Below are 12,126 nucleotides of genomic sequence, written 5' to 3'. Positions count from 1 at the left end.
AGGGCTATAATGCCAAGCAGGCATAATGCATAATGCTGGCCAGGGCTTTGGAGGAGAGGGCTCTGCTCCCCTTCCTTCCCTATGAGATCAGCTGCAGAAACCCCAAGAGGTTGAGCTGCTGTCCACACACTGGGGCTGTTCTTTCCTTCTCCCCAGCTTCCAAATGAGGGTTGTCTCTCCAACAGCATTCCACAAATTAGTCTAATCAGAGGCACTAATTATGTTTTGGCGCACATTCTTACACACAAAATTCTGAGTGTCTTCTTCACTTTAATCTTTTGTAACTAGACCTGAAATTGAGGGTTAGTACTGTCATAGGGTAACAGGCTTTGTTGTGTTGTGTGAGGGGATTAAGCCCTTCACTTAAAAGCCAAAGTTGAAGACATGGCTGATTTTTTTTTTTTCTGTATTTTCTTTAACCAAGAGTGTAATTCAGAACTCAGTAATGACTTCTTTACCTCTGTAAAGTGATGATAAGCACTCAGACAGCCTGGGGACACGAGTCGCCGGGCTCAGTTTGTAGGGATGCAGTTGTGATACTTCCAGTCGAGTGGTGATGTCGTTGCTAAACATTTCCCACTCAAGCTGTTCTGTTTGGAGTTTACGTAGCTCTTGGTGTGGCTAACTTAGGGTTAATGTGAGGTGAACACTAAGACCACAGGGGTGGCAGCACAGCTGGTCTCAAGACATAAATGCTGTCTCCCTGGGAGGGGGATATGGGGGGGGGGTGTCTTTCACTTCATTCTGTCTATTGACTGCAGGCTTCCCTTGCCCCATTAGCTCACACAGTTCTCAAGCTCCTGGTCAAATTATCATCCCTCATCATAGTCTTTATATTTTTTACTAGACTTTATGGAAATTGATCATAATTTGTAGCATGTAAAACAGTCACTTAGGAACATTCTGTATACATTTACATTTTGCTGAGGATAAAGCAAGATGTTTCCCTCACTCTGACAAAGGAAGCTGTTCTACCTAAAAGACGTCATCTCTTCTCTTTCTGTGCTGCCTTCCCTCTCTCCCTCCCTTCCTTCTTCCCACCCTTCCCTTCTTCCCTCCCTCTGTTTGTCCCTCCCTCCCTTTCTCTGTCCCTCCTTGTCCATCTCCCTGTTCCTGTCCCAGCTTCTTTTGTTAAAGGCTTTAAGACTCTTGAAAGAACGATAAAGATGATGGGCCAAGGAAGATCCCTTTGAGAATTAGCTATTTTGTTCGAAAGGAGAGGATCACAGATTACTTCTCTTCAGAACAGAGCTGGGAGATTTGCATGGGTGGAGGGACGTGGTGATGGCCATTCTGTCCCTATGAGGAAGCCTGAATGTCCATCCCATCCCTTTGCCAGCTTACTCTTACCTTGTCAGGGTCTTTTTTTCTTATTGGCCAGCATGTTGGAAAGGGTCTTACTTGGCCAAGGTCAGGAATTGACCCTGGAGCTTAATTTCCTAAAGAAGTTTTAGCTTTGGTGGTGCCAGATGGGACCACAGGGCCCATGTGCTTGAGCACTGGGCAAGGACTCAGGGACCACGCACCATCACTGTAGGTACCTGGTGGGACCAAGGGTCCAGGCCTGTGGGTACAAGGCAAGACCGTGGTGTCTATGCACTGTTCATAGAGACTGGCCAAAGGCAGGAGAGGGCGGAGACCTGCTGATCTCCTGTGGTTAGTTCATCCCGGCCCCCTGCTTCCTGCTACACACAGTTAGGCACCACCATCATTTTAACGGATGTGCTTCTGCCTTTGTGGCACCCATTTCCAGGTGGACTGGGACAGTCTGTGTGGCTGGGATCTGTGCTGGCCCTCAGAGGAGGCCACATGACACCACTTCTCCAATCACTAAAGTCAGGCATTTCATGCCTTCTCTGTTCTCCAAGCTGGGAAGAATATCCAGGTACCTCACTCTTCAGATGAACACAGGAGCCCAACCTTGTCCAAACGTTTGAGCTGGCCCTCTCCCTCATCAGTTTACAGAGGGACAGGGCTGTGATGTTTGGAGCAGGAGATGATATGAAGCAAGAGGCTGCCAAGGCAGAGTGCAAAGCAGAAGCAAACACATTTAAAATGCTCTCGGGACCACCTGAGCCTGTGGTATTTTGGTCACAAGTGTAAAAGAATGGACGGAACTGCCTGCTCTGCTTCCCTGCCAGCCACAAACAGAACCAACAGCAGTGTTCCAGATAAATGAAACGTCTGCTACTCAGACTCTGTCCGATGATGTCACTCCACTCTTGGGGACTTTGATAACTATAGGTGCTCTAAGTTCACAGACTGACTTGATTTTAGAAATCTCTGAAAACCTAAACCGTTTGTTTAGGTTGGACAGTAAGTGATGCACATTCTTTCCAGTGTGCAGGATCCTTTGACTGTGAACATCCTGGGGATTTTGACAAATTACAGGGCTTTATTATTTGTTTCTTTATTTAATTATTATTTTTTTTTCAGTTAGAGCTTTTGCTCACAGGGCTTCACTTATATGCTCAGTCCAAACTCCTGCGCCAGCCAAATTGCATAGCCTGGCAATTTTTTTTTTTTTATTTTTTTATTTTTTTTGCTGAGTCCAGCTGTGTATATAGTGTAGATATTGGATTTACAGCCTTTGGGTGTGGTATTTTGAAGAGGATGTGAATGGTGCTTTTATGGTCTTACCTGTGTAAGATGAGGCAGAAAGGACTTCTGTTGTGTCCTTTCAGAAGATATACCTCAGTTTTGTACTGTACTGACCTTAGTTCTGTGCTGCTATATCCTGTATTACAGTGCTGCACTTCCTTGGGCAGGGGGCCGCCATCCCGGCTAGAATGAGCTGGGTGGTTCACTTCTCTGTTGCTGTGATGAAACACCATTACCAAGCCGACTTGTAAAAGAAAGTTTATTTGGGCTTATAGTATGAAAGAGATCAGAGTCCATCACGGCAGGGCATCATGGCAGATATAGCACCAGGAACAGCAGAGAGCTCACATCTCAAACCCAAAGCAAGAAGCAGAGGGAGAGTGAACATGCTTCCTCCAGCAAGGCCAGACCTCCTAAACTACCCAGACAGTGCCACTGCCTAGCAACCAAATATTCAAATACATGAGCCTAAGGGAACATTCTCATTCAGAGCTGGGTGCTGCTCCCACACATGGGAGGCTGAGATCACTAAGAGTCTGAGCCCAGTTTAGGTTACACAGTGAGTTCCAGGCCAGCATGGGCTAAATCTCACAAACAAAGAAAGGAACAATGACAATTAGCTGCATAAGAGAGTCTATGCTGACTGTATGACAAACATTGTCTCAGTAGTTACAGGAAGAATAAAATGTGTTTTCTAAATTTTATCTTTGTTCATTTGTTGAATGTTGAAGTGAGGTACCTGCGTTTCAAAGCACTGTTGGTTCCTTGGAATAACACTAGGCAAAATGAACTACCATTGGCAGATGGAACAGTGTAGTGGTGCCACCTAGTGGTCACCCGGGCTCTCTGGCCAGTGTTGCCGTTTGAAGCTGGGAACCAGTGAGGAGTCGCCAGCAAGGCAGGATTCCTGGAGAATGTTCTTGAGAACTAAGAGGCAACCATGCTGACCACACTTTTGCCCTTGATAGGCAAAATATTTTTTACCATTGCTTTGTGATCACCCAAACTCTCTTATTTGAAATTTGTTTCTAATATCCTCTTCCCCCTAATATTTTAAACTAATTATGTCAATCAAAATGTTGTGTTAAAACTTGAAAATCATAGCTTATTCATATCTTACTACTTATCGACATGTTCTTACATGTAATATTCAGAAGCATGGAGAATATGTGCAGGGTATCCCTGATCTTCACCAAACCTGGATGCTGGCCAGCTGCAGTGAGCTCTCATCAAAGCTTACTCCTTCAGGATCAGTCTCCTTTTTGAGTTGTGTTCTTCAAACACCCAGTACATGAGAGAGGCCAGAGAGAGCATCGTCCGTTCCCTACTCACTTATGCTTAAAGCACCTGTAATCTAAAACTCTGACAAATATGAAGGTTTTTCAAAACAATTAGTGATAGAGATCTTAACTATGAGGACTGTACCAAGGGGCCGTGGCTGACTGTCTACTTAGTGACAAGAATCCTTGAAGGTTCCTTTCCTTCCAAAGCAGAGGCTCCCTCTTTCCCTCAAGCATTTTTAGGAAAGGTCTTTTGCTGACCATCTTAGTTAGGGTTTCTATTGCTGCAAAGAGACACCATGACCACAGCAACTCTTGCAAAGGAAAACATTTATTTGGAGCTGGCTGGTTCAGAGGTTCAGTCCATTGTCATCATGTTGAGAAGCATGGTGGCATGCAGGAAGACCTGATGCTGGAGAAACAGCCTAGAGTTCTACATCCAGATCCTCAGGCAACAGGAAGAGAGAGTGAACCACTGGACTTGGCTTGAACTTCTGAAACAGTAAAGGCCACCCTCTGTGACATGCTTCCTCCAATAAGGCCACACCTCCTCCAACAAGGCCACACCTACAATAATGTTACTCCCTATGAGTCTATGAGGGCCGTTTTCATTCAAACAACCACACCGACATAGAAAATAATTTTTTTTTTCAGGAAGATTTTTACATGACTAGTATTATGGTATTTTGTGGGTTTCCACTTGGGGAAGTATTTCCATGAAAACTCATAACATATGATTCATAATAGCATTTTATTACACATGATATTTTTATTATGGAAATTCTTTGAGGGAGAATGAAACATTATAGAGACCTCAGGAAATCTCTAAAACTCTCTGTAGGTGTCTCTGAATTCAAGGGCAGCCCTGATGACGTGCAGTTATTACATTTTATAGCTGCCTATACTTACTGGGCAGTGACTGCTAAAAACACCCAAGTACCAAACCAAATAATCAAACCAAACCACCAAACCAAACCAGAACAAAGCAGAGTATGGTAGAGTTTGGGCTTTAGTTTCCCATGTTTCAGTCCTTGCTCTGGGGCCTTTATGGAGTTCTTTGCCCCTTCATTCTGCTAGTTCAGGTAAAAAAACCTCACAAGGCTGGGGGCAAATGCTTGGGAAAGTGCCTGGTGGGTGTTTTACACACACGGAGTGGTTTTCATCCTTGTTGTGGAGGGGTGGCCATGGTTAAGGACACAGTGAAGAGGGCAGTGGGACCCTATTGAGTAAGAAATGGAGACGATGGTTAGAGAGTTGATAGAAGAGAAACACAAAGAAACTGAGGTAATTTGGAAAATAAGAAATAGATTTTGATTTTTGAGCATTGCAAAGTGAGAGTTAATTTTAAGCTAGTCTTTTTCATTTGACTTTATGTTAAGGAGAAAGCTCATGATGATTCCTGGTACTGTTTAAGTTTGTGCTCCATGTCTTGGTCTGTCATTCAGTGGCTCTTTTGGGTTTCTACTTGTGCACAGGTGTGAGCTAGCAACCTCACAGGCTCAGGTTTTGTTCTCTAACCTTTTATGTTTTAAGATTTTATTTCAATTTTATTTTTATTTTAAGGCAGGGTCTCACTCTGTAACCCTGGCTCTCCTGGAATTGTCTGTGTAGATCAAGCTGATCTCAAACTTACAGCAGTCTGCTTGCCTCTGCCCTCTGAGTGCTGGGATTAAAGACAGATGTCACCATGCTTGGTTTTATTTCTCTCTGCCTCTGTCTCTGTCTCTGTCTCTGTCTCTGTCTCTGTCTCTGTCTCTGTCTCTGTCTCTGTCTGTCTCTCTCTCTCTCTCTCTGTATGTATGTATGTGCGTGTGTGTATGTATGTGTGTGTGTGTTGGCATGTCTGCAGATGTGATGTGAGTGCAGGTGCCTGTGGAAGGCAGAGGAGAGCACTGGATCCTTTGGAGCTGGATCCACAAGCAACTGTGAGCTGCTGATGTGGGTGCTGGGGACCAAATTTATGTGAGCCAACCAGCCTAGAGTCCTGCAGCAAACAACACAAACTCTGGAGCAATGGCTTAGCAGAGGTCAAGGTTGCTATAGAGTTTTTCATTCCCAGTTGTTGTTAAGAGCAAATGTATGGGTTTTATATCTCAGTTGCTTGTGGTTGTTGTTGTTGTTGTTGTTGTTGTTGTTGTTGTTGTTGTTGTTGTTGTTCTTCTTCTTCTTCTTCTTCTTCTTCTTCTTCTTCTTCTTCTTCTTCTTCTTCTTCCTCCTCCTCCTCCTCTTCCTCCTCCTCCTCCTCCTCCTCCTCCTCCTCCTCCTCCTCCTCCTCCTCCTCCTCCTCCTCTTCCTCTTCTTCTTTTTCTTCTTCCCCTTCAATGTAAAATATGCAGGTGTCAGTTTTCAGCAGGCTACATTTTTTGGGGGTGGGTGGGTGAAAACAGTTGGAACAAAATATGTTTTACAGGCATATAAATGTCAGGCCATAATGATTTTATCGTGCATGTGTAAAAATGTTTGCTAATATTTAAGATGTTAGACTCTGTAAAGAACTTAAATGTCAATAAATCATCTAGGCGCAGGAAACAGTGGTTGAAAACTCATCTGGCAATGATGTTGAGAGCATTTTATTTCAGTTTCTCTATCACTTGTGTCTTAGTTACGGTTTCATTGCTGTGAAGACACCATGAACGAGGCAACTCTTATAAAAGATAACCTTTAATTGGGGCTGGCTTACAGTTTCAGAGGTTCGCTCCAACATCATCATGGCAGGGAGCATAACAGCGTGAAGGCAGACATGGTGCTGGCGAAGCAGCTGAGAGCTCTGTATGTTGATCCTAAGGCAAAGAGGAGAGGACTGGCTTCCAGACAGCTAGGAGGAAGGTCTCAAAGACCAACCCTACAGTAACACACTTCCTCCAACAAGGCCACACCTACCCCAACAAGGCCACATCTCCTAATAGTGCCACTACCTGGGCCAAGTGTATTCAAACTACCACATTTACCTGTTTTCTGGCTTTCAGTAACTGAAACATTTTTTTTTCCCAGTAACTCAAACTTTGATCCAAAAGTTATTAATTATTGGGACTTGACCACTGAGCCTCAATGTTTCAATAATCCCAGTTGTGTTTGGGGATGTGAGAAGTGGTTTCTCCCTGGGGAAGCATCTCAGAGGTGCTGCGCAGGGAGGTAGACCGTGAGAGGAAGCCTGGTAAGGTCAAGCCAAAGGCTTGAAGCCCTGGAGACCCTGAAGGGATGGTAGGAGCTTCACCTGCTCCTGGTACCAGGCCCCTGTCATGCAGCCACAGCCCCCCATAGATTTCTGGCCATCAGCCATATAAGGGCAGTGCCCCCAAGCCCTTTCACATGTAGATGAGGCATTCCTAACATCCCAGACCAAGACAATAGGAAAAGAGACATGACTACAGTCAAGTAGGTTCAAAACAGAGTTTTCCATGTTAATGAGTTACCTAGAGGTCCAATAAGCTTATTGCCAATAAGCTTCCCTTTCCAGACATTCCTCCCTGCAAAAGATATTTAATCTCAGGCCCACGCTGAGAAGTTGGGTATGGCTTTACGTATCCATTTTTCACCATGACAATAAACTGTTTAGAATCATGGTCTGCCTTTTTCATCGAGATCTGCTGTGGGGATCCATGGAGAAGGCCTACAGAGCCACAGCCTAGTCTCTTGTAGAAGGCCTCTCTGTGTTCCTAGCCAACCACCACCAAGCCTGCTACCTCAGCTGCCACCAAGCCAAGGACAATCCCTGTGGGACAAGCTGGAGTGCCCCTCCTGCACTGGCCCAGGCTGGATGTAGCCCTCAAGCCTCCCAACTCTGTTCTCTGTTCTTCTGTGACTCCCAGAGGCTCCTGGATGGCCAAAAGCCTGAGAAGGTGGTACCTCTGTGCTTCCCTACAGCCGAGCATACCCCCAACCCCCTGCTCCCCCACCCCCACAACAGTGGCATAGGATAAGTGCAGTTAAACTCCCTGAGTTCTGCCTCCCCAAGTAGCCAGTACCCAGTGGCAGGACAGTCATGGCCCACAATCCAACAGTGCTGATACCTGACTTAGGCCTCAGCCGATTCCTTCACAACCATCCATTTCCAGTCTCCAAACTGATGTATGAACACTCCATCCCACCCCCACCCCTCTCTGTCAGGAAGCCCAGACAAAAAGTTGATCTGACAGCTCCCAGGCCGTAGCCCGAGTGCTCAGGCCTGGGCACTTCCTCAGCCCCGTGGTCTCATCTCCCTGTAAATAGCAGCATTGTGCTTTCTGTGCTGCGCCTTGATTGTTTCTGACTCCAGTCCTCAGAAGATGGACGGCTGGTCTGTGCTCTGTGCTCTTGGAACGCCTTGGAGGGAGGGTCTACTTGCTGTATACAGACAGGTCTGTTAACAGTGCAGCTCACAACTTGTGCGGCATCAGCGTTGGAAAGGTTGTTTGTTCTGGTTCTGAGCCTAAGTAATTATGTGACAAGCTATACAGTCTCCTCCCTCCCATGTGTAGGATCGATAGGAGATCTGGGGCTGACTGGAGCTGCGATTAACAAGGACTGGGTCTCTACTTTGACGTTGGTCTGTGTACCACAGTATCATTCAAGATGGCTGCTGGAGCTCTGAGTAGTTCAATCAGTTTTCAAGCCAGGGAGGAAGTAATGATTGAGAAATTGCTTATAATACACATAATCATATTCCACTTAGAAGCTAGGGAAGCTGGGAAATGTGTCTTTTAGCTAAGTGGCTGTATAGGCAACTAAAAACTGATAGGATGTCAGAAGACAGCATCATCGGAAGCCAAGTTGCATGGCCTCCCAGCCATGGTCATCACTGAGGTACAGGGGCACTCCGATGGAGCTCTCCTAACAACTGGTTCCTGCTCTAGGCACTCAGCAGATGCCTGGGTAAATTTGTTCATGTTTTCATCTTGTGCAGATTCATCAGGACACTGGTGAATGGATGTTTATGAGCTTTTGTACAAAGAGTTACCTTCTTTCATCCTAAGATTTCAGTCCTTAAAATGCTTTAAGATCTCTCTGAGGTCTAGAATTCAGGGCCTCATTTTTTTCAGTTCCCCTAGATTTCTCCCAACTCATTTGGAGAGGTGCGCTCTATTCATGGAATGAGCACTATGACACTCTTCACAAGTGAGGCCACCTCGGGGGATTGCCATCTAGACTGCAGTTAAGTGACTGCAGTGCTCATAGAATTGATGATTCAGGTTTGAAAAGGCTAAAGGCATGTTACCTTCTAGATAGTAGTTGCCTTGGTACCATGTTTTAGAACCAGTAGGAAATTATACAGCTAGGAAAACACTTGCCATAGCATTGCTTGGGATGGTATAGTCAGCTTCTTCTCCTTTCACAGATGTTTCTGAGCTGTGAGAAGTCACTGAAGTAGTCAGTGTGCATGTTCCCGTTGGCACTTGCAGCATCCTGGCACAGGGTGGCAGCCTCCTCTTTGATTAGTTGTCAGGTCTTCTTACATTGGCCAAACCAAGTTAGTGTCTATCATAAGTTAGAATCCAGTGCTGATTCTGTCTCTCTACTCTGTCACCAAGTCTGGGTACAAATGGGCAAATGGGGTACCTGGCTTCTTTCCCATGTCATTTTCTAGGGTCAGAAGCCTTGCCCAAGGCTTATTTAGATATGTCTGGTGTCTTTTTTCTTTAAGATTTTCCTGTCTGTCTGTGTGTCTGTGTGTCTGTGTGTCTGTGTGTCTGTGTGTCTGTGTGTCTGTCTGTCTGTCTGTCTGTCTGTCTGTCTGTCTCTCTCTCTCTCTCTCTCTCTCTCTCTCTCTCTCTCTCTCTCTGTGTGTGTGTATGACAGAGGGAGGACAGCTTGTTGAAACTTGATTCTCTCCCTACACCATGTGGGTCTTGGGGATCCAACTCAGGTGGTTAAGTTCCTCTGAGCCATCACACCAGTCCCTGCCTGATTTCTTAAACTGGGTTGAAGGCATTTATGTTTCCTGGTGGCCTAACATGTAGGCTTTGGGGACATGTTGATTACTATATCTACATTGACTGACTGATTGATTGATTGATTGAATGATTGATTGAGACAGGATCTCTCTGTGTAGCCCTGGGTGTCCTGAAACTCACTCTGTAGACCAGGCTGGCCTTGAACTCAGAAATCCACCTTCCTCTGCCTCCCAAGTGCTGGGATTCAAGGCGTGCACCACCACTGCCCAACAACTACTATAATAGTAACACTAAACCATTATCTTTCTGAAAAGATTAATGAACATTTAGCTGCTTTTAATTCACAGAAGGAAAACCTGATTCTTGGACCCTGGACAACTCAGTGAGCTTGGCTAAGAACGGACATGTAATGTGGACAGATGAACATCCAGACAAACCCACCCTTGCTTGCGAATTCTCTTTTGAGATCTTTATGATGGAGCATTTTACTAGACTTTTTAAAATGCTATAAAATGATACATACTGCATTAAACCATCTAAAATTCTGCACCATGTTTCAACCTTTACTTCCAGTAGCTTCATGACTGGGTGTGTCAGATTCCACAGGAAGGCAGAGCTGGCCAGGTGATTTCAGATGCTCTTCTGTATCTGTGGACTATTTCCAGGGGGGACCCCAGAATTCTGATTCAGTTATTGACTTTAACATAAAGGAGTGATCAGATAAGTCAACACCAGAGAAGAGAGATGCTGTACCCGTGATGAGAGTCGGGCGGGAGAACAGGCTCATTTTCACAATGTAAAATTTAAGAACGGTTACATTTTCTGATATTTATTAATTTAAAATAATTTAGGAATAGTTCTGCAAAGTGTGCTTTAGTGCTATAAATATGAATGCTGCTCTGTTTTATACAGACCATCCCCAAATATTTACCTTTCCAATGGGACACTTGACGAGCAGGTCTATTTTTAAAGCCTGTGCCCATTTTGGCTGAGTTGTTCTTGTGGATTTAAACCATATTTGCATGCTTTACTATTCCTACGAGTGTCTCATTTCAGATTTAAAAGACTATCAGAAGCTTTATTTTTTTGTAGTTGTTGGATAGTTTATAGTATAAAACAGCTCTATGTGTTAGCCAAATTCATTGTGTTTATTCATTGAGTATAATTTTTATAAGTTTTTAAATGTGATGACTGCTAGGTTCCATTTATTAATAAATATATTTATTGTGGTTCTATGGGTATAGACATTACTCATGTATATCTACACATTAGGATAATCTACATGTAAATATGTGTGCATAGTATATATACCATATTATGTTATGAAAATTCACCTTGTCAATAACTGCTTTGTGAACATATTTTTTAATGTAAGTTTGTTACTTATTCACTTTACATCCCATTCACTGCCCTCTTCTCATCACCTCCTCCCATCCCCTGTTCCCTTCTCCTCTGAGTGGGTGGAGTCTCCCTGGATATTTCCCTACCCTGGCACTTAAAGTCTCTACAAGGCTAGGCACTTCCTCTCCCACTGAGGCCAGACAAGGCAGCCCAGCTACAAGAGCATATCCCACATACAGGCGACAGCTTTTGAGACAGCCCCTGCTCCAGTTGTTCAGGACTCACATGAAGACCAAGCTACATATGTGCAGGAAGGCCTAGGTCCAGCCTGTTTATTGTAAACATACTTTTTTTACCCCGTTTTTTATTGGATATTATATTTACATTTCAGATTTTATCCCCTTACCCTATTTTCCCCACCACCCAGGGACCCCCTATCCCATCACCCTCCTCCTGCTTCTATGAGGATGTGCCCCACTTACCGCCCCCACTCCCACCTCTCCACCCTCGAATTGCCCCCCACCCCCAGTGTTCAGCCTTCATGGGACCAAGGATCTCCTCTCCCACCTATGCCTGACAAGGCCATTCTCCCCTACATATCCAGTTGGAGTCATGGGTCCCTCCCTATGTGTTCCCAGGCTGGTGGTTTAGACCCTGGAGAGCTCTGGTTGGTTGGTATTGTTGTTCTCATGGGGCCACAAACCCTTTCAGCTCCTTCAGTCTTCTATCTCCTCCATTGGGAACCCCTTGATCAGATAAATTGTTAGCTGTGAGCATCTGCATCTGAATATATCAGAATCTGGTAGACATCTAAGGAGACAGCTATATCAGGCTCCTATCAGCATGCTCTTCCTGACATCCACATCAGCGTCTACCTTTGGTGATTGCACATGGGATGGATACCCAGGTGGAATGGTCTCCAGACAGCCCCTCCTTCAGTTTGTGTTCCACACTTTGTCTCCATATTTGCTCCCTTGAATATTTTGTTATTCCTTCTAAGAAGGACTGAGGCATCCACACTTGGTCTTCCTTCT

General features: G+C 44.9%; 1 protein-coding gene across 5 annotated transcripts in view; it reads left to right on the top strand.

Annotated features, from left to right (window-relative positions):
• The window catches only part of Fsip1 (fibrous sheath interacting protein 1), a 139,888-nt gene that overhangs the window by 51,003 nt on the left and 76,759 nt on the right, over positions 1 to 12,126 (top strand). Inside the window, exon 11 of one of the 5 annotated variants that reach the window (XM_076929476.1) lies at positions 10,099 to 10,236. The exons of 3 other annotated variants lie outside the window; for them this stretch is intronic. In XM_076929476.1, coding sequence (XP_076785591.1) covers positions 10,099 to 10,137 — 39 coding nt within the window. In that variant the 3' untranslated portion in view covers positions 10,138 to 10,236. Of the gene's footprint in view, positions 1 to 1,753; positions 3,271 to 10,098; positions 10,237 to 12,126 lie in introns of those variants that run through there. One more of the 5 variants, XM_076929475.1, reaches the window with a different exon arrangement.

Source organism: Arvicanthis niloticus, chromosome 2 (assembly GCF_011762505.2).
Source record: "Arvicanthis niloticus isolate mArvNil1 chromosome 2, mArvNil1.pat.X, whole genome shotgun sequence".
Taxonomy (NCBI): domain Eukaryota; kingdom Metazoa; phylum Chordata; class Mammalia; order Rodentia; family Muridae; genus Arvicanthis; species Arvicanthis niloticus.
This window is presented reverse-complemented; position numbering and strand designations above follow the sequence as displayed.